General features: G+C 42.9%; 1 protein-coding gene across 4 annotated transcripts in view; it reads left to right on the top strand.

Moving 5' to 3' along the window:
- Window positions 1-22,677, top strand: part of malrd1 (MAM and LDL receptor class A domain containing 1) — a 53,829-nt gene that overhangs the window by 8,541 nt on the left and 22,611 nt on the right. For all 4 annotated transcript variants that reach the window (XM_065948792.1, XM_065948793.1, XM_065948794.1 and 1 more), the window contains exons 8-19: window positions 1,572-1,677; window positions 2,579-2,946; window positions 3,964-4,409; window positions 8,975-9,062; window positions 9,383-9,562; window positions 9,669-9,807; window positions 11,803-11,959; window positions 12,046-12,156; window positions 14,139-14,352; window positions 14,448-14,695; window positions 16,550-16,838; window positions 21,592-21,837. In XM_065948792.1, coding sequence (XP_065804864.1) covers window positions 1,572-1,677; window positions 2,579-2,946; window positions 3,964-4,409; window positions 8,975-9,062; window positions 9,383-9,562; window positions 9,669-9,807; window positions 11,803-11,959; window positions 12,046-12,156; window positions 14,139-14,352; window positions 14,448-14,695; window positions 16,550-16,838; window positions 21,592-21,837 — 2,592 coding nt within the window. The remainder of the gene's footprint in view (window positions 1-1,571; window positions 1,678-2,578; window positions 2,947-3,963; window positions 4,410-8,974; window positions 9,063-9,382; window positions 9,563-9,668; window positions 9,808-11,802; window positions 11,960-12,045; window positions 12,157-14,138; window positions 14,353-14,447; window positions 14,696-16,549; window positions 16,839-21,591; window positions 21,838-22,677) is intronic.

The following is a 22,677-nucleotide window of genomic DNA, read 5'->3' as shown; positions in this document are numbered from 1 at the left end:
ACATGTAAAGCCCGTATGTAACATGGGATTGTGGTAGGTGAACTCGATAGCATTGTGCGTTTTTTTCCAGCGACACCATCTGTTGTTCTGTTGTGTACATTGTGTGAAACATGCTGAGAAAAGACGCTCTGTTAGGTTCAGATTTGGAGACATGTGCAGACGGTGAAGTGAAGTCTCTCTGTTCCAGCAACCTTCAAGCTTTTTGTGAAAATGACTTGTTTGTCCTGCTGGGAGCATCTGTTTGAAGATGTAGAAAATATGACTGCCCTCCATCCAAAAGACATTGCATAGGTATTGTAGCGGTGCTCAAAAACATGCTTTTTTGGCAGTTTGGCAGCAAATAGGCGCCAGGAAAAACAACTCAATCACAATACCACCTCATACTGTGCAGATCCGGCAGAACGGCTTTGTGGATGAGCTTCTAATTATATTTCCTCTAAACTGCCATATGAAGCCAGTAAAGTCTCTGCACTGCTTTAAAGTGAGAAATGCTTCTTTCTGTCTTTGTCTTTGTCTTATCTTTGTATTGTCTTTTTTCATGCATTCAAAATATAAGTGTCTTTTTGGTCTTTGTATCAAATGCCATGATGCAACAGAAATAAATGCAAGCTTTAACGGGAAGTAAAATCATGCATTTGTGTGAATTCATGTATTAAAGTCTCATTTTTTAAGTCTAGAACATTAATGCAGTGAACTATTTGAGTTAATATAGCGAGGGCGGGAAAGGAGCCACAGGAGGGGTCTGAACCTAGGCCACCGCCTGGAGGAGAATAGCCTCCTCACACGGGGTGAGCTCACCAACCAACACGCTACCAACGCCCCCTTATTATACGCTTTAATGAAAGATTTAATGGCAGGAAATTAGCATTAGCCATGGTCTAATTTCTGGTCAATTAGCAATGATTGAATATAGAGATTAAACATTGATCTTTCAGTTGCTTGTACATGATGTGATTTTTAAAACAGACTTAAGTCCCCGTGAACTATAGGACTACAAGTTGTACTTTTACAAAGTCGTAATAACTTCTTGTAAAATAATCTAAACAGGAGGGCATTACAAACTTTTATATATATATATATATATATATATATATAGTGTGTAGTTTTTCAGCCTTGAAACTTTAAACCCATTTTGCACAACTGTGTTTATAATGAGATGCATCTTCATGTTAAATGTTAATTAGTGGAACTGCAGCATGAGTTGATTTAAATGAATTTTTCCGCCCGGCTGTTCTTCTCTGACCTGTGTCATCATCAAAAAAAAACACTGTTGGCATGGCGACCGCAGTCGACAGGAAATGTTTTATTCATCCAGTGCTTCTTAATATACTCTCTGTCATTGCCCTGCACAAAAAAAATCCCAACAGGAGAGTTATTGAAATTGACCCATCTGGCAAGAACAACAATGAGCAAAGCCATTTAGCCTAACAGTGAATGAACCTCTGCTCTGTTTGTCTGAGCTCTTGTTAAAAGCTGATGCACTGCAGAACTATTTGGTTGCTTGAATGTGGCTGTGTGTAGTTAAGAAGGTGTTGCATTTTGTTTAAATATTCTTCTCTTGCCGTCTGCAGGGCACTTCATGTTTATAATGAAGAACAGCAGCAGTCTCTATCCGAGGGCAGTTCTTCGAGGACCCTGGTTCAAAGAGTCGGCCTCTGGGTGCACCATGACCTTCTGGTGAGAGTCACATTGTTGACCAGAGAAAAGCTGCATGATCTGCTATCACATCCCAGAATCTGTAGACTGACCTATTTCAGACTTTTTTCCATTTGCTGTCTCCTCTTCCTCTGTGATTCTCTCGACTCCCCCACCTGTCTCAGCTCTGCTTCCTCAGCATCTCTCTCACTTCAAAAAAACACAAAGAGAAGATACAGTCCTGAATTTGTCATTTTCTGACAGTTTTATGGCCCGTTAAGTTTATGCCAAATGACAGATTTTATTCCCCCGTTGTGTGATTTGACGGGTTGTACTCCTGGCAGAAGAGTTGGTGAGGTTTATACATTTTAGATTTTTTCTGCAGATTAATCAAAAGCCTCATGTTTTATGTTCAGCTAGCATACAGGGGGAAGTGATTTACAGCATCAGGTGTGATGCAGATGTGATGTAATATAATCTTAATGTATAATCAGAATGCACTGTACCATGCTACATACTGTGTGTTTTTAATGATAATAATAACTCTTTCCACAAGTGGAAGTGTACATACCTAGTATTATTCTATTGTATTTCTTCTCCCTTTATTTAACTGATGTACATATGTTTGATTTTTAACTTCTTGTTATTTTTGATAATTATATTCCTGTTTCTTGAGCAAAAAAAAAAATCCCCTATGGCAGATCAATGAAGTTTTTCTATATCTTTGAATATTGTCAGTAAGAATTGAATCTTATGGGGTGCTGATGGCCTAGTGGTTGGTATGCACGCAGAGTGCAGAGGTTGTGATCCTCCAGGTGGGCAGCCCGGGTTTGAATCCGACCTCTGGTTCCATTCCCCTCTCTCTCTCTCCCCATTTTCTGACTCTCTCCACTCTCCTATCTCCAAGTAAAAGTCAAAAAGTAATCTTCCATCTCTCCTTCAGGCATTATAACTCCGGCACATCCGTCGGAGCTGCAGACATGTACCTCCGCATCGATGGAGCCCCAAACAACACTGTCATATGGAGAACTCTGTACGACCAGGGACCCCGTTGGCACCAGGTCACCGTGCAGCTGGGACGCATCATCTGGCCCTTCCAGATCGCTCTGGCTAAGATCAGCCTGGCCGTGTTCGACGGCTTCTCCGCCTTGGACGACGTCACCTTCAACAACTGCTCCATGCCTCCAGCTGTGGCAGAGTGCCCGGCGCACACACACTTCCACTGCACACAGAGCAAGGCGTGTGTGGAGCAGCTGCAGCTCTGTGACCTTGAAGATAACTGCGGGGACGGATCTGATGAGGAGGGGTGCTGTGAGTGTCTCTTTTTTGGTTTTTCATGTTCAGCAGTTGTTACAAATCAGAGAAGAGTTTACTAAAGGTTTCAGGCAGAGCTAAATTCAGTCCGTTCCAGAGGTCAATCAGGATAACCAGGCAGAAGTACGGAGGCATCAGGCAAAAACTCAAAACAGGAAAACAGGCAAAGGTGAAAAATTCAGGCAAAATTCAAAAGGCAGTATACACACAATCAGGCAAGAGCACAAACTATGATCTGGCAACAACAAAGGCTAACTGACTGGTTTAAGTACTGAGGGGTAAACGAGCAAACAACCAACAGGTGTGTGGCAGAATGAGCAGGCTGGCCACTGATTGGCTGAGAGACAATACAGGGAGAGTGCCAATGGGTGGAGACGGTGTACTGGAGGGAAAAGCTGGCAGGCGCTGCAGGAGGAGCAGGAAGCTCGAGTAGTGACTGAAACACTCAGCCTTTAGTTCACTTAAAGAATTGATTTAAAGTCTTTATATGTGATGTTTTGATCCAGCAGATGTCGCCCTTGAGCACCAGCATGAAACCAAAACAACTGGCGCTGCATTGTTGTGTTAGCATGCTAATGCTAGCGATCTTTATTATGCTGGTATCTTCACACTGCATGTAAATTTACCTGAAATGAGCGTGATCTAGAAACACAGTTAAGCAGTGAGTACAGTATGTTATTCTTCTTTTCTCTAGTCCCTCAATTAAACAACTTTTATACACGAGGGGAGGAGTCAGCCGGCCAGCCGGGCGATGTAAACAAAGTGAAGATAGGACTCTGAAAACTCTGAAAACATCACAGACAGTGGGACTCGGGTGTTACACCCATTGTAGACAGTCATGACTCACAGAGTTATTTTCAGAGGAGATACTTGATTTCTACATTTAAGTGTGAAAAATCACAAATAAAGACTTTAAACATGTTAAAATAATCACCTACAAATTAAACGTTGGTATCTGATTCAGGTGAAGCTGTCAGTTTAGTCACACAGATGTTTTCCTGTGTTCTCTGGCAGCTCCAGAACTGCAGTGCAGCTTTGAGCACGGTCTGTGCAGCTGGAAACAAGAACAGAGCGGAGGAGACGTGTTCGACTGGACCCACATCCAAGGCCCGACGCCGTCCATCAACACGGGGCCCTGGAGGGACCACACGCTCGGCACCAGGTACGGCCACTACCTGTACATCGAGTCCTCGGCCCCCCAGGAGTTCAAGGATACGGCGGTGCTGCTGAGCAGAGTCTTCCAGCCCACCAACCAGCACGCCGAGGGCCAGTCCGGGTCCCGCCAACACTGCGTCTTCCGCTTCCACTACCACATGTTCGGCTCGCAGGTTTTCTGCCTGGCTGTTTACCTCAGGACCACCGCCACAGGGCGGGGCCACATGCGGTGGGTACGATATGGAGACCAAGGAAACCTGTGGCACCGGAAGACTCTCTACCTCAACAGCGGTCGCCCATTTCAGGTAACTGAGTACAATTAATGTGAACAAGTTCTTTTAGAGTTCTCAGACTAACAGTGGTATTAACAAGTGGTACAACAGCCTGATCGAGGATAACCTGCAGACTCGAGCAAAAGATAAACAACGTTCCATGTCAGGCGATAATGAAACGCTTGTCAAGTTAAGTGTTGAAACAGAGCGCAGCATCATTGTGATAAAGATCAATTGAATAACTTCACGACTTGACTTGAACACTTCTGTTGTCATTTCTCATGAGTGGGTGTTACCTGACGGCCAGTAAAATACTTTCACTCCATTATGGTGTCAAATTCACTGAAAGGATAAAAAATACTTTTGAATTCAATTCAGACTCAGTGTTAGGGATCAAACAGTAAGACATGAGGCACAGGAGTAACTGTAAAGGAAAGGTGGGGTTTTTATTTTACCCAAAAATAGAATAATAATCATAAGAGCTAGGCTTATAAAAGAGGTCAACTTCATATAACTTTAAATCAACAAGATGAACAATAAGGTATGAACTCAAAAAACACACTGAGACAAAAGGGGAACTGAAATATAGACGTTTGGCCAAACCAACTCCAACACAAGGGCTAAACAAAATGGACGCCAAATTAACTCAATACAAGGAAAAACCAACTAAACCTAAATCCCCCCCCATGACATCACGACACATGGTTTGCTCCAATAAACTGGCTTCATGTAAAGATCTTGGTCTGCCCGTGGCCACGCCTTTTACCCAGATCAGGAAGTTCCCGCCCCCAACATCCAGGTAACTAAAAAGTGCGCTCTAAATCTAAACAATGCAAAAATAAACTCATAACAAATCAAAGTTAAGTGTGTAGGCTGTTTGTATGGTTGACTGAAACGTGCTGGGGTGAGTGATATTACCCCTGTGTGTCTCTGGACACTCAGGCTGATCAGTTTGCTCCCACAGTGAGCATTCAGCCACAAAATTACATTTTACACATTTTTTGACATCAGCTGTACCAACACACTCATTTTGGATTCTCATTGAGTTTTCATACGAGCTTTGAAACCACATTTAATGCGTATCACTCTTTGTCTGTCTTATCTTAAAAACCAATTAGAAATGAGCTTAGCTAATTAAATTATTTCTAAGACGAGCTGTTTGCCGAGGCAGCGCGTGGAAACGGCTGATTGTTTGGAGAAAATGTTTGAAAATGTTTGTGCAAAACACGGCGTCTTGAATCATGCTAATGTGACATTCTGAACTCCTACAGTCAACACTCACACGGTGCCTCTTCCAGATAGCGGTTCAAATAAATATTCAACAGGCTTTTTCATATTTATGAAACTCCCAGTAATGAAATGCACATGTGTATTGGCCTGATTATAACAACAACATTATTAGCAGAAAACATAAATTTACAAAATGTGGTTTCCTTTGAAAGCTTATCGCACTGTGTTCAATATCCCCAAATTCCAAAATACAACAGAAATGATGTAAAAGCTTTTAGCTCATGATTGGTTGAATTGGGAAACTGAGACAAAACTTTAAATTCAGTGTATCATTGTTTTAACAGTAAATACAACAGACCATGACGTCAAACAGCCCAAAAGAACGGTAACAAAGGTCAATGTGTGATGTCATATGGTCAATGTGTGATGTCATGAGGTCAACGTGTGATGTCATAAGGTCAATGTGTGATGTCATGAGGTCGTGTGATGTCATAAGGTCAATGTGTGATGTCATATGTTCAACGTGTGATGTCATATGGTCAATGTGTGATGTCATATGGTCAACGTGTGATGTCATATGGTCAATGTGTGATGTCATGAGGTCAACGTGTGATGCCATAAGGTCAATGTGTGATGTCATATGTTCAACGTGTGATGTCATATGGTCAACGTGTGATGTCATATGGTCAACGTGTGATGTCATATGGTCAACGTGTGATGTCATATGGTCAACGTGTGATGTCATAAGGTCAAAGTGTGATGTCATGAGGTCAACGTGTGATGTCATCAGGTCAACGTGTGATGTCATAAGGTCAACGTGTGATGTCATGAGGTCAACGTGTGATGTCATGAGGTCAACGTGTGATGTCATATGGTCAACGTGTGATGTCATGAGGTCAACGTGTGATGTCATGAGGTCAACGTGTGATGTCATGAGGTCAACGTGTGATGTCATGAGGTCAACGTGTGATGTCATGAGGTCAATGTGTGATGTCATGAGGTCAACGTGTGATGTCATGAGGTCAACGTGTGATGTCATAAGGTCAATGTGTGATGTCATGAGGTCAATGTGTGATGTCATGAGGTCAATGTGTGATGTCATATGTTCAACGTGTGATGTCATATGGTCAACGTGTGATGTCATATGGTCAATGTGTGATGTCATGAGGTCAACGTGTGATGTCATAAGGTCAATGTGTGATGTCATGAGGTCGTGTGATGTCATAAGGTCAATGTGTGATGTCATATGTTCAACGTGTGATGTCATATGGTCAATGTGTGATGTCATATGGTCAACGTGTGATGTCATATGGTCAATGTGTGATGTCATATGGTCAACGTGTGATGTCATATGGTCAATGTGTGATGTCATGAGGTCAACGTGTGATGCCATAAGGTCAATGTGTGATGTCATATGTTCAACGTGTGATGTCATATGGTCAACGTGTGATGTCATATGGTCAATGTGTGATGTCATATGGTCAACGTGTGATGTCATATGGTCAACGTGTGATGTCATAAGGTCAAAGTGTGATGTCATGAGGTCAACGTGTGATGTCATGAGGTCAACGTGTGATGTCATAAGGTCAACGTGTGATGTCATGAGGTCAATGTGTGATGTCATCAGGTCAATGTGTGATGTCATAAGGTCAACGTGTGATGTCATGAGGTCAACGTGTGATGTCATGAGGTCAACGTGTGATGTCATATGGTCAACGTGTGATGTCATGAGGTCAACGTGTGATGTCATATGGTCAACGTGTGATGTCATGAGGTCAACGTGTGATGTCATGAGGTCAACGTGTGATGTCATGAGGTCAACGTGTGATGTCATGAGGTCAATGTGTGATGTCATAAGGTCAACGTGTGATGTCATGAGGTCAACGTGTGATGTCATGAGGTCATTGTGTGATGTCATGAGGTCAACGTGTGATGTCATGAGGTCAACGTGTGATGTCATAAGGTCAATGTGTGATGTCATGAGGTCAATGTGTGATGTCATAAGGTCAATGTGTGATGTCATATGTTCAACGTGTGATGTCATATGGTCAATGTGTGATGTCATGAGGTCAACGTGTGATGCCATAAGGTCAATGTGTGATGTCATATGTTCAACGTGTGATGTCATATGGTCAACGTGTGATGTCATATGGTCAATGTGTGATGTCATATGGTCAACGTGTGATGTCATATGGTCAACGTGTGATGTCATAAGGTCAAAGTGTGATGTCATGAGGTCAACGTGTGATGTCATGAGGTCAACGTGTGATGTCATAAGGTCAACGTGTGATGTCATGAGGTCAATGTGTGATGTCATCAGGTCAATGTGTGATGTCATAAGGTCAACGTGTGATGTCATGAGGTCAACGTGTGATGTCATGAGGTCAACGTGTGATGTCATATGGTCAACGTGTGATGTCATGAGGTCAACGTGTGATGTCATATGGTCAACGTATGATGTCATGAGGTCAACGTGTGATGTCATGAGGTCAACGTGTGATGTCATGAGGTCAACGTGTGATGTCATGAGGTCAATGTGTGATGTCATGAGGTCAACGTGTGATGTCATGAGGTCAACGTGTGATGTCATATGGTCAACGTGTGATGTCATGAGGTCAACGTGTGATGTCATGAGGTCAACGTGTGATGTCATGAGGTCAATGTGTGATGTCATAAGGTCAACGTGTGATGTCATGAGGTCAACGTGTGATGTCATGAGGTCAACGTGTGATGTCATAAGGTCAATGTGTGATGTCATGAGGTCAATGTGTGATGTCATCAGGTGGATATTACTGTGTGAGAGTTTGTTAAAGTGAAATGAGACATTCAAAGATGCAGCAGTGTTCTTCTTCTACATCAGTGAGACTACAGGGAGACACTGAGGACCACTATCTACGGAGAGCCTGAAGGGACAAAACAGCCTGAGATTAGTTCCTTCAGAATAATTTGCACTGATCCAATTTTGGTTAACAGGCGAGTAAAACTTCCAAGTTACTAACTAGACTTGCCAGCTAGCTAACAGCTAACATAACAAACCAAAAATAAGAAGTTAGCTTGCTGACACTTTAAAAGATCGTATTTATGCCTAAGTATGGTAGAAGTTGAGGCAGTGACATTTTCCTTTAATTGTAATATGAAAATGAATTTACCTGAAATGGGTGTTGGTTAACCCTATAGCAGATGTTTGGGTCATTAGCGGACCAGGTTTTGAGCTCCTGGGACTTTTCATACTCCTATCGTTGCCTTGCGGTTGAAGCCAGTTTCTTCAGAAGAGGCTTGAGGCCCTTAGAGCAGAAACAGTTGAACATGTTCTTATTAATTGTAGATAATATATCTTTTCTTGTCTTTGTTTTTTTTGTTTTTGCCAGATTGTGATTGAAGGTACAGTAGGCGATGATTTTAATGGAGACATCGCCATTGATGACCTCTCCTTCCTGAACTGTGTCCCATACGAAGGTGAGTGATTGTTCCTTAAAGGAGCAATATGTTTACTGCAGTCCAAATGATTAACATTGGAGAGAGTCGTCCAAACCAAGGAGCGTCCAAAACCGACATGTAGTGGTGCCTTAAAACCACCTCCCTTCTCAAATACAAACCAGAGAAGCCAGCACTCCAACATAGCATGTTTCCTTAATGTCTGATCAGATAGTAAGATACCTTTATCATTAAGTTCAGTAGATATCTTACATATTGATCCTTTTACCTAAAAAGATAAGTTTCAGTAATGTGTAATTTCAGCTGCTGATGTCGTGTTTTATACTTTCCCCCATTCCCAGGAGAGCTCCCCAAACCAAACACAACGACCCCCACAGTGACCCCTCCGGCCTCCACAGTCCTGCCCCACAGCTGCCCTGATGGAGAGTTTGTGTGTGGGGCACACGGGGAGTGTGTGTCTAACAGCAACGTGTGTGACTTCAGACAGGATTGTTCTGATGGCTCGGACGAATTCAACTGTGGTACAAAAATTAATTTCTGACATTTTCCGTCTTCCAAGTTCTCTTCCTTTTTTTGTGTGATTTCTAAGCCTACCTTTTCTTCTTCTTGACCTCTCTCTCACTCCAGTGAAGGAGCGGTGTGATTTTGAAGGTGGTGACACTTGTGGTTGGAAAAGCAACGACACCACATTTCACTGGTCACCGGAACAAGGGGAGAGCATTCATGATGGAGAGCAATACCATCGTCCTATTAACGACCACACCCTGTGAGTACGGCCAAATAAAGAAATGTTACAGTGACGTCTGTACATCTGAAGCTATTAATAACAATGTAGCAGCCAGTATGTCCTCCTTCTAACTTTAGATTCTGCTCCTGAATGCTCTGGATTTGTTTGGACCAGAGAAGGTAGACGGTTTTAAGGCGACCCCCACCTTACGGCCGTTTTGGACGCCCCTCGGTTTACCAGATATGAGAGCAGCTATCAGGTCAACAGGTGTTGCAGCGATGGAAGCGGTCAAGAGAAGTGGTTCAGATAGAAGTGATTGTACCCGACCTAAAAAGCCTCTGCATGTTTCTAATAAGCTCCACGAGCAGAAACGTGCTCAAACTAGGATCAATATTGGAGATGCTTTTGAAAAATGGAGAGAGGTTAGAACACAGAAAGGTTTACAGACCCATGCAGAGCTGGATAAACACTGAAGCTTCAGAGTCCACCACATGGTGACCTGAGTGAACATCTCTAGAGAGGAGGGGGGGAGACAGCTCTCTGCAATGTTTAGAATTTAGACTGCAGTACCCATTTTAAACACTAGGTGTCACAGTTACATACTGCTCCTTTAATTCCAGTTAATTACATTTTTTGCAATCACAGACTGTTGGACGGATAAAACAAGAATGCTGAAGATGTCATCGTATGCTCTCTCTTTGTCTTTGAAGTCTCAAAAAAGAAGGATTAGCTATTAAAATAAGGTGGAGATTAAATAGAAGGAAAATGTGTAACCTAGTAAATACATGTTCATGTTAATGTGTGAAGGGAAGCCTCTGAAATGACATTTCTTCCACTGAAAGCTAATATACTTTGTGAGCTGAAAGAGGGAGGCCCATCTAATAGCCTGCAGTGACCTGTTATCTATGTTTTATTGAGTGAATCGTGTGAGCAGAAAAGAAAAAACAGCGCTGCACTTTGACCAATACATCTCAGTCGTTTCTCGCCTCAGCCAGAACTGCAGACACATTCTTCTATCATAACCCCGAGGTCTGCCTGACACTCCGCCTCCTCCTCCCCTCGTGCTGCAGCCTTGACGGGCTCTCGATCAATAAGGTGTGAGTGAAGCGAAGAGGGGGAAGCTGTGCCTTATTTAACTCTGGTGGAGCCACGCCTCTTATGGCCGTTTAATAAAGCAGAGGCAAAAAGGGTTGGAGCAGATAGAGTCACAGTGCTGCAAGTTGTCATCGGGATTGCAATTATTAACTGAACTTAATATCACTGACATGTAGTAGTCTGCTGGGTATTTACTTGAGATACAAACTGTAAAACTCAGATATTGCTCATAGATACTTGGTGTTAATAGTTGATGATTTTGCCCCTAGGAAGTTCACCTCATCATGAATTAAACCTGTTTATAACTATAAAAATGAGCCCTCTGGTTATAAAAACAAACCTCCTCTCAGAAAAATATGTTTTATATGCTCATTGGATGTCTGGCCTTCACTTTGCAGGTAGATTAATGTGCAGCGTTTGACAGCAGAAGGTTGTTTTTCCCTTTAATCTGCTGAAGGGAGAAGGATTTCTCTGTGCTCACCTCACCTGAGTTTACCTGACACATGAGTCCATGAGCGTGATTTCTTACATCACAACCAATTTAGAAGCCGGTTCCTGGTTCAATATTTGAAGAATTACACAAGTCTGATAGTAAAAAATTGCACTCAAGGTTGTAAATTTTAACGAGTATGGACTCTTCTGGAGGGATGAGAAATTCTGTGTTCTGCTGTTTTTCTTTCATTTTCTGCATTCATAGACTCTCGATTTGGAATCAAGGAAGACATATTTTAGGTAATTTTAAGAACCTTTAAAGAAGTAATTGAGGTTTTGTTGAGCTTGACAGTAGCGTTGGGAAAAACTATCAATACTGCAAAATCTTGTAGTTCTTCTTTGTGAAAGAGAGAGAACATTTCAAGAAAGTAAAAAGGCTCAACTTCCTAAAAAATCACGTCAGAGTAGAGATTTAGTTATGATCCTGTTCTTTCTCTACTCCCACAGAGGCAGTCCAGAGGGTTGGTATATGTGCGCCGACAGCTCAAACGGCAAATACGGTCAAACCACCGACCTCCAGACACCCTTCATCTCCTCCACTGGGCCACAGTGCACCCTGGTCTTCTGGTACCACATGAGCGGCTTCACAGTGGGATCACTGCAGGTAAGGAGAGAGGGAACATGCTCTGCTCAGCGTGATGATGAGGCTCCATGTTAAAAGCTGTCTCTCGTATCAACCTGTATCTGCAGGTTCTGCTGAAGAATGGGAACGTCACTCAGGAGGTTTGGTCTCAGACTGGTAACCAAGGCAACAAATGGAGACGAGGAGAAGTGTTTTTGGGGTTGTCGAACACCTTTCAGGTCTGTACGTTTTTAAAGTTACTTAGCATTGTAATACATTATTAGTCTCAGAGCTCCTCAAAACATGTCTGTGAAGTTTCTTGTTCTAAATCCACTCTGATCCTGTATTTGATCATGTCTATAAACCCCTCTATTTCAGCCCTGCTCAGAACAGGCTGTTTCTGTGTCTGTACCTTTAAATATGTAAATGAGCTGTGTCTGACCACGCCCCCTCTGGAAGGGGCTTGGGTGTACTCGGTCTTTCTCGCTCCATGTCCTATTGTTTACGGTGAGAAGGCAGACTCAGAGGGCAGAACAAACACCTAGCTGTGGGAGTGTCACCCACCTGGGGGAGGGGCTACTGCCCTTTGTGATGTCATGAAGGGAAAATCTCCAAATGGCCTGTTTGAGCACACATTTTCTGAAAAGTGGAGCAGACAGAAGACGGAGAGGATGGACTTTTCTCATCATTGGGGGGTTTGTAGACAGACTAGAGACACATGTTAGAGTTAGAGAAACAGTTAATTTTGCATAATTTGTGGACTTTTTAGGAAAGTTATGGGACTTTTATGTTCAGGGAACCAGCTGCGGTTCTACTAGCAGAATAAAAACCAGAATATATCACAAAGAAACTAAATGTTTCTCAAACGTCATTCAGCCTCATTCAGGGTTGACGGGGACTTCTATGAGATTACAACGTTAATGGTCAATTTTGAGCTCAAATCTATGTCTATATTTTACAATATTAAAGTGGCATTCTGATTATTGGCATTCAGTTTAAATGGAAGAACAGCCTTTTAGCTCACTCTCCACATCAGAGTAATGAGCCTCATTTCAGTTAAGGTGTGCTAAATGGAAGCGTGGCCTCGCTGATCAATGATGAATCGAATGAGTCTAATTCAGTCTAATGAGTCTTTACGTTTGACTGTGACGGTAATCAGAGGTTCAAGCCATCCAGTGAATCCGCCTGCTGAGGTTATTCCAGGCCAACAACACACACACACACACACACACACACACATACACTTCTACACACACAAACACACACTGGACAGAGGTCTCGATTGCACGTGACAGGAGCAGTCACCTCTTTGACCAAATACCACGGCCTTTGCACATTTTCACTGATGCAAATTAACCTTTGTCAGAGCGGACGCTCACGGATCTGCACTGATGGTGCAAGGAGCAGCTGAGGTGCCCTTTTCCTCTTGTCTCTTAGCTCTTCATCAACCGACTGCCCTGAGACACAGAATCACATCAGTCAGTAGAAGAGCAGCATTCGGCTCCTGCTTTTCTTTTTTTTTAGCGCCTTGTCTCATGAGCTCAAGCATCAAACACTGGGCCTGGTGACAACCTCGAGGTTTCATCCTTCAGTTTACTAAGACTGAGCGGAAGTCTTCAGCTTAGTCAGGAGACAAAGTGTAACCATGAAGGTCATTCAGTTATTATTTTGTTTTGGGTGTGTGTGTGTGTGTGTGTGTGTGTGTGTGTGTGGGGTTTTTTTTTATGTGGGTTGCTTGTTTGTTGTTGTTTTATTTTTCTCTATTACAAAAAAAATGGGCAAACTAAGATATTATTATAACCATTTAGTTTTCTTCTTCTGCATTCTATTATTAATTTTGTATAACATTGTATAAAAAAAAGAATAATGATGTAAGAAATGAACTATGTCTGGATTGCCCAATAAATACAAAGTTGCAAAGAAGTTATTATTTAAGACTAGATGAGCTCAAAATAGAGGTAGAGCATTTTGGCTGTACGAGGATATCAGAGGAGGCTGCTGTCTCGGGCGTTCACATGGACGTGTATTTCTAAGATTCAGCGCAGCAGAAACAAGGCTCAAGTTTATTCGGGGCAAGAGACTTAAAGTCGACAACTAAGTCAGGCCTAAATGAAGAAGACCAGTTCAGCACTTAGGCTAAGGCTTGGTAATGACCAGTTGGTGAAATCCAGATTCCTTGAAGTTGAATTTGAGTTGATCGAATGTTTGTTGTGTCGGTCAGGTGGTGTTCAGGGTGAAGCGAGGGATCAGCTACATGGGTGACGTGGTGATAGACGATGTCAGCTTCCTGCGCTGCTCCCCTCCTCTTCCTCTGGAGCAGCCGTGCACACCTGAGCAGTACGCCTGCGCCAACGGCCAGTGCATCCCTGAGGACAACCTGTGTGACTTCATCAACCACTGCGGGGACCAATCGGACGAGGACCCCTACATCTGCAGTGAGACCCCCCCCCCGATGACACCCTGAGAAAGATTAACTTTCACACAATTGTACAGACTCAATTTTCTTAATTTTCTCTTTGCTGCCTTTCAGAGGGCTTTGGCTTGCGCTGCAGTTTCGAGTTCGACCTCTGTTCCTGGCGTCAGTTGCGGGAGGACGACTTTGATTGGCTGATAAAAGCGGGCAGCACTCCAACAGTTGGCGCTGGGCCTTCGAGTGACCACACCCTGGGAGACCCCTCTGGTCACTACCTTTACCTGGAGAGCTCCTTCCCCCAGGCAGCCGGGGACACCGCCCGCATATCAGGACCGTTACTGAGCCGCAATAGCAAAGACTGCAAGGTGAGCTGGAGTCTAATACTAACTCTGAAATAGAAAAACTAAGAGTAAGAGTAGATGGAACAAGTGAAAGAAAACACTTGGTTCAAAAGCAAGACTATTTGAGCATTTACAGTGTTTGATCAATAAACACTTTCATGTTTATTATCCTACCCTCTTATAATTGTTCAGCTTAATTAACTCCTGAGATTCACTTTTAAAGTCTTTATTTGTGATGTTTCTCACTTAAATGTAGAAATCCAGTATATCCTCTGAAAATAACTCTGTGAGTCATGACTGTCTACAATGGGTGTAACACCCGAGTCCCACTGTCTGTGATGTTTTCAGAGTTTTCAGAGTCCTATCTTCACTTTGTTTACATCGCCTGGACGGCCGGCTGACTCCTCCCCTCGTGTATAAAAGTTGTTTAATTGAGGGACTAGAGAAAAGAAGAATAACATACTGTACTCACTGCTTAACTGTGTTTCTAGATCACGCTCATTTCAGGTAAATTTACATGCAGTGTGAAGATACCAGCATAATAAAGATCGCTAGCATTAGCATGCTAACACAACAATGCAACGCCAGTTGTTTTGGTTTCATGCTGGTGCTCAAGGGCGACATCTGCTGGATCAAAAAAAAAAGAGTTATCAATCCTCCCGTCAAAGTCACCACAAGGAAGAACTTATAATATTTATCAAAGATGTCTTTGTCTGCTTAAAGAGTCTTCAGAAATGATTGTCTTTGAATCAGTGGTTTTTGGTCATGCATTAATGTGCAGATGTGTTGTAACACAGCAAGCAATTAGTAACTGAGTATACAGTATGTGTGTGTGCTCTTCATAGTGTGTGTGTGTGTGTGTGTGTGTGTCGACCCAGCTGTCAGCCTGATGCTCCACCGAGGAGTGATGTCTTGATTGACTGCACAGTTTGCTCTGCACGTCGTTCCTGTCTTATCCCACTCCCGACCTGTCAATCAATCAAACAGTCAGCGAAAAGGCACCAATTAAACTGAAGGGACGGGAGGGAGGGAAGGAGTTAGAGAGGGAGGGATGTGCAATCTCTCTCCTGAGATGGAGGGTGAAGTTGTGCTGCGGTATAGCTCATGAACACACCTCTATTTGGAGAAGAGCCATAAAACATATTGCTGCCTCAGAGGAAAGTCTCAATCTCTCTCTGAGCGTCGACTAAGAATAAAATACATCTTTCTAGAGAAAAGGTTTAAACTTAATCACCTTTTTTTATGCCTCCACTTTTTTGGTTTCTTTCGATATTAATCCTTCAGGGGTGATGGTTTTCCAGCAGATAAAATCAAAAGAATATATCAGAAAATAAAAAAGTGTCTGTTTGTATTAAAACTCTAACATGTGTCTCTAGTCCGTCTACAAACCCCCCAGTGATGAGAAAAGTCCATCCTCTCCGTCTTCTGCCTGCTCCACTTTTTCAGAAAATGTGTGCTCAAACAGGCCGTTTGGAGATTTTCCCTTCATGGCATCACAAAGGGCAGTAGCCCCTCCCCCAGGTGGGTGACACTCCCACAGCTAGGTGTTTGTTCTGCCCTCTGACTCTGCCTTCTCACCGTAAACAATAGGACATGGAGCAAGAAAGCACCGAGTATACCCAAGCCCTTCTAAAGAGGGGGCGTGGTCAAACACAGTTCATTTACATATTTAAAGGTACAGACACAGAAACAGCCTGTTCTGAGCAGGGCTGAAATAGAGGGGTTTATAGACATGATCAAATACAGGATCAGAGTGGATTTAGAACAAGAAACTTCACACACATGTTTTGAGGAGCTCTGAGACTTATTTACACTGAAGAAGAGGAGGATATGTCACCTTTAAATTAAAACATTTTTAATTTTGTGACCATTCTCCAGATGCGTTTCTACCTCCACATGTCCGGAGATGGCATCGGGACCCTCGGCGTGTTCAGGAAGAGCGAAGGACGCCTTCAGCTCCTGCTGAACCTGACGGGAGATCAGGGAAACTACTGGCAGAGGAGGGAGATTCAGCTAAGCCACACCGGAGACTTTCAGGTGGTCTTCGAGGGAAAGGTGGGCCGCAGCCAAAAGGGTGATATCTGCTTGGACGACATCATGTTCACTCCAGGGTGTCTGCTCGCCTACTCAGTTGAAACAGAGGACAACACTCCTCCACCTCCCCCAGGTACACTCTCTACTCGCTTTCCTTACTAAGCTGTCACAACCATAAAAACTGTCTGAACAGTACCGGGGGGATTTATCCGCTAAGCTTATAAATAATAGTTTTTTAATCCCTTTAAAAAGGAGCATACTGAAGTCCTTTAAGTAACTATCTGGTTTTTTTCATAGCTGAGTTTCTTTTCACCAAATGTTAAGAAATGACGTCCAGTGTGAGAAGAAGAACCCCGAGTGTTAATTAAAATGATTTTCCTATTTGAGGAAAGATATCCCAGTCTTCAAAGAAGATAACTGCAGTTTTGATGACTTGTGTGATAGTGTGCTGATAAGAGCATCAGAGAATTATTGGCTGCTGGGTGAAAAACTGGAAGTTTCAGAAACTAGTTCAGTCAGTATTAAACAAGAAAACTGCCCTGAATAAAGCAGGTTTGTAAAGTATGTCCATAACATGACTTAGTAAACATTTTAAGAGCCTATGTCACAATGATGTCACAGTATTAGCTGGACGCAAAATGAAGCTTAACTAGATGGAAACAAGAATCTCCACCACGGAGTAGTATAACATATTGTAAATATTAGTGGAGGAAGCCTGAGGGACGTCATCCGTTCCTGCAGGGGGCGCTGGAGTCCCATCGATGGCGGTCTCCATGCTGGAAATGCTGTCTCAGTCTAACTTTCAGTCAACCTAACGACAGGCTGAGAGCTGGAGCTGAGGCGGGTTTTAAACCGCCTGACAAACCGTTACACCGCGCCCACCTGTCAATCAGGTCAGCTACACGCCTTATTGTGAATAACTCTTATCCTTCATCAAATCAAAACTGATGAGTCATCAAAACATTCACCCCCCGTACAGTGTGTGTCCATCCAGACATGAGCTAATCACACCTATTTGGTTTTTTGAACCAGGCTGTAAACATGTTCATCTCTGCTGTAAAAACAGGCTTTTTAGAATGGGTGTGTATGTGACTTCCTGTGCTTCTGCAGCCGGCCTCTAGTGGACACTCCAGGAACTGCAGGATTTTGCAATTCTGCATTGGCTTACTTTTTAATAAAACTGGAGGTTGCTACTTGGAGTTTACTTATCCCATTAACACTCTCGTCATGGAGAGTGACTTCATACATTTAGAGAGACTCGCATTTTCTTGTTTCAAAAGCTAACCATAAAGAATCTGCTAGCTAGCGTTAGCTGTCAATAGAGCTAGAGCGCTAGCATCACATCAACAACAAAATGTTGCTGTCTCATTTAAATATTTTTGGACATCTGAGCAGCCTTGTTCACAATCTTCTTTTAACTAAAGTATTGTTAAGATATGGAAAAAACAATAAAAACACATTATCCATGAGACACAAAGCAGAATCATTCTGAATTACTCCCTCATTGACTTGACGTCCTGAGGTCCCTCACAGTGTTTGTCCCTGTACGTCTAAGCACAGACTAAAGCCAGCCCCTTCATCGTCTGAATCTGCGGCTGGGGAACGATTCATCTCTTCGATGGTCCTCTGCATCCCTTCCCCTCTTTACGGGGGAAACCTTTCAGAGGCGAGAGAAAACAACTAGAGCTGATTTATTGCCTTTGTTACTGGGCCTATAATTGGCCTGTTAAATTTATTGTCTTTCTCTTGTATTGGATGCCGGGGAGGAGACAGTTTCTAAACTCTACTGTGCTCAGAAATGAGTGAAGCTGTGAAGCTGTGAGGCCCCTGAATGAGGCTCTGTTGTTGTTTTTAAAGAGAGATGAGCTGCAGAAGACGAGATTCGTCAACAGAAGTGTGATGCATCTCTTTTTTCTTAAATAAAAAAAAAATGCATAAGAAAAAAAAAAACATTTACAAGATCAACCCCCTCCCCCCCCTTTTTTTTAACACGAGAGAATCTTTTCTTAAGACATTTACAAGCAGAGCAAAGAAAGCAGGTCTGAAGGATGTGGAGAGTACATAGACGTTTTGGACAGGGAGTACAACCTCTGCTCTGACAGTGAAACCAAGTTCATCCCACCATTAAGGGAAGTGCAGGAGGCGGTGGGCGGGGTGGAGGGTGGTTTATAGCTGCTGCAGGCTGAAGTGGATGTACAGTTATACTGATGAGCCCAAAGACAGCAGGAGCTGTAATTATATACTGAAGCCCCTCAGGCCTGCTTCATTCTAAAACATCATCTCATTACATGATGGAGTACTGGAGCGCCGCGTGCGCCCGCAGCATGAGCCTGTGTTTTTTTTCCTTCCCTTTTAAAAACACATTGTAGACTGATGCAGAATACTCAACATAGACTTAACACATTCAGAGGCTCTATGTGTCGATGCAGCCCACATGGAGAAAAACAAAACATACCCAGCAATCAGAATCAGAAATGTAATTGAGTTTCTGCTCTGTCAGACTTCATAATCAGGCAGCAGAGATAATAAAAAGTGGAATAATGAAAGTCATGGAAGGATCCATGACTTTCATTAGAAGATTTCACTCACATGGAGGTTAATAATGAAGGTAAAATTTTGAACCCTCCCCGGTCAGTACATTATTTGGCTTTGAGCTGAACTTGTCTGTGGAAAATACACAACAGTCACCTTCACTCCATGGCCCTCTGTACTCAACACCAGTGCACTATTACAATATTCTAATTATAATTGGCATTATTGACATCCAGAGGTGCTGCTTGTCAACAGGGCAGGGCAGGCAACAGCTTAGGGCCCCAAATCAGAACGGGGGCCCCAAGGGTTGACAAACTTTAAAAAGAGACAAAAAAGTCAGCACACTAAGTGTCCTTCATGTTTCCTATATTCCTTTATCTAGGGCGCTGATGAAGGCCTAGTGCTGAAACGCGTCCGTTGTTGTTTTGTCGATGCTCTCGCCCAGATAAAGGAAACTTTAGTGTGCTGATTTTTTGTCTCTTTTTAAAGTTTGCTTGGGGCCCCCTACTGATCTGGGGCCCCAAGCAGTTGCCTGCCCTGCCTGTTGACAAGCAGCACCTCTGGAGTTCAATAGTCTTCTTGCGGTCGTGCACCTGGAACTTTATTCATTGTCGAGTGTGCTCCTTTTTTCTTTGCAGTTTTTCACAATCTTTAAACCTTAAAATACTCTCAAAATGTGCAAATTTTGCAATGACAGTAGGAAACCTCCCTAAGGGGGGCCCCATATAACAGCACTCACTCTGGTTGTCCAACAAAGCGTCACATGTGTTGTTGCTGTGAAACCAAAGTTTGTCAATGAAAGTCAACAAAGGAAAAGAGAGGGATTATCTGTTTATAGGAGACATAATTGGGGGGAGCACTGGTTGGAGGCCCCCCAATTAATTTTTGCCGAGGGCCCCAACAGACTCTTGAATCACCACTGCTGACATCAGTTAAAGTAGTATATAAAATTAATGATCTGAAGAAATATCCTACCAGGAGGGGGCAGTGTGCCTTCCATACTGTGTAGGGGGACAGAGGGTCCCTGGTGTGAAGGTCATTCATCACACAGCATTAAAGAGCATCAAAGTTATCTATGTCATAAAATAAGAACTCAAATGAATAAGGACAAATTAATTCAGAGTGTAACCGACTTCTAGGAGAAGTGTCCTATTGCATGAACACTTCTTTAATATGAATCCACTGTGCTCCGCTGTCAGGAGGTGAGGAAGCCTGGCTTCACAGTCGGGGGGGGGGGGGGGGGGGCGTGGCTTCCTGGCTTCCTGGCTTCCTCTGTGGCTTTGTTGGGGCCGCATTGCTTCTGGTCCTGTGCATCTGAAGAGGAACAAAAGGATTAGGAGGGACTTATACCCCTTTCTCTCCTTTTACTTACAGGGACCACCCCTCTTCATCACGCCTCATCTCCTTTTCTAACACTCCCCAAAGCCAGGCTCTGACCCTGCTGGAATGCCTGGCACCAAAAGAAGCAGATTCCAGCCCCCCACCCACCCCCCCACAACTTCAGCACCCTATGATACACTGATTTTGGTTTATAGCTGTATGCTCTTTTGTCTTCTTAAAGCCTCTTAAAGAGACCCTGATGCTGTATGCAGATGGTCTCCACACTCTTTTTGTTTCCCTCAGAATGAAAACTGAACTCTTGTTACGAGGAGAAGTTTTACTGTAAAATACTGTATTTTATTGCGTTTCCCATTCTTTTCTATCTTGTGCCACTTTTGCCTTTATTAGATTAGACATGAAATGTTTGGTTGTAAGAAAGAGGGATGCCAAGCAGCAGAGGGCTGAGGTCAGATTCGAACCCACGGGTCTATAGCCTCTGTACAAGCGGAACGCAACATAACCGCTAGGCTATCTAGCGCCCTTTGCTATGTCATTCTTGAAGGAATAATCTGTTTTTATATTATTCTTGCCAAGACTGAGACGAGAAGAACAACACCATACAACATGTCTGTATCATTACAATAAATATAACGCCTGTGGTAGATTAGCGTAGCTTAGCATTAAGACAAGAAACAGGAAAACGGTCAGTGATTTCACTTAATATGTTTCTTTTTGTCCAGAAAAAACAAAGTAATCTAAAAATAAGTACATTTTTGAGGCTCTGGTAGGTAGATTTTGACCTCTAGTGAAGTCGGCGTAGCGTTTCACCCTGTTTTATGTTATTATGCTAAGCTATAACTGGCCGTTTTTAGCAATGAGTGGAACTATATCCATAACATTTAACAAGTGAGCAAATTCATGCTCTTCCACACATCAGTCTCTCTCAGTACAATAAAACATAACAATTGTAATGTTGGAAAACAAACACGAGTAGTGTGAGTTATATTTTTACCTGCTTGTCTTGTTTTTTCCAGGCATTTGTCCTTCAGACCTCCTGCCGTGTGAAAATGGCCGGTATTTCCACCCAGGGCGGAGCTGTGACTTCACAGACGATTGTGGCGACGGCACCGATGAAAAGGATTGTGGGACTTCCTGCAGCTTTGAGAGCGGTCGCTGTGGCTGGAAGAGCTCCCCGGCCGATAATTTCAATTGGACGCTGGGCACGGGGTCTGTCAGAAGCATGCGGCCTCCGCACGACCACACACTGATGGATGAAAATGGTTTGTATTCACACTGTGTTTGTAGAACATATACTCTTTTAAAAAGTCCCCTAATTTAGCAGTTTTAAAACTTTTGATGAGTCCAGTTTCTCCTGACGATGAGATTCTGTGCTTTTCCAGCCTCCGCTCTGAATTACCATCGTGTAATTGAGCAAGTGCATGAACACTTGTGGGTGGTTTTGTTTAACCAGCAAAAACGAAACCGAGCTGAATTTAAAATGTTCACCTGTTTGCATTCCAAATGTTGCTGTAGCTCTCCACAATGTTTAATTCATGTTTCATCCACTTTGTGTGACAAAATCAATGAGCTACTTCCCAGAATGTGAATGTTCAGCAGGTGAGCTTGGGTGCGATTGATGCACAGCTTTAATTCCATCATTCAATGTGTACAATGAAAAGGGAAAGAACACAAGGGCAAAGAAGGAGCAGTTACAGTGGTGCAAAAAGGCTCAGAACATGGAGACTATAGAAAATATAGAGACTCTTGAAATATTATATAATAATAACTTTATTTCTATAGCACCTTTTAAAAACACAGGTTTACAAAGTGCTTTGACAAACAGCAAAAACAAGAACAAACTAAACCAAACACAGAAGAACATAAACAACAACAAGAACATAACAAATGCAAAATACTAAAAATAATTAAATACAATTCAACAGAAAAGAACCCAAAGTGCACGATACCCAACAGAAATATAGAACCCGACCATCACAAGAACCATCATAAGAACCATCACAAGAACCATCACAACAACCATCATAAGAACCATCACAAGAACCATGATAAGAACCATCATAAGAACCATCACAAGAACCATGATAAGAACCATCACAAGA

The sequence above is a fragment of the Labrus bergylta genome, chromosome 20 (assembly GCF_963930695.1).
Source record: "Labrus bergylta chromosome 20, fLabBer1.1, whole genome shotgun sequence".
NCBI lineage: Eukaryota > Metazoa > Chordata > Actinopteri > Labriformes > Labridae > Labrus > Labrus bergylta.
Note: the sequence above shows the minus strand (reverse complement) of the source record. Positions and strands in the feature narration are given on the sequence as shown.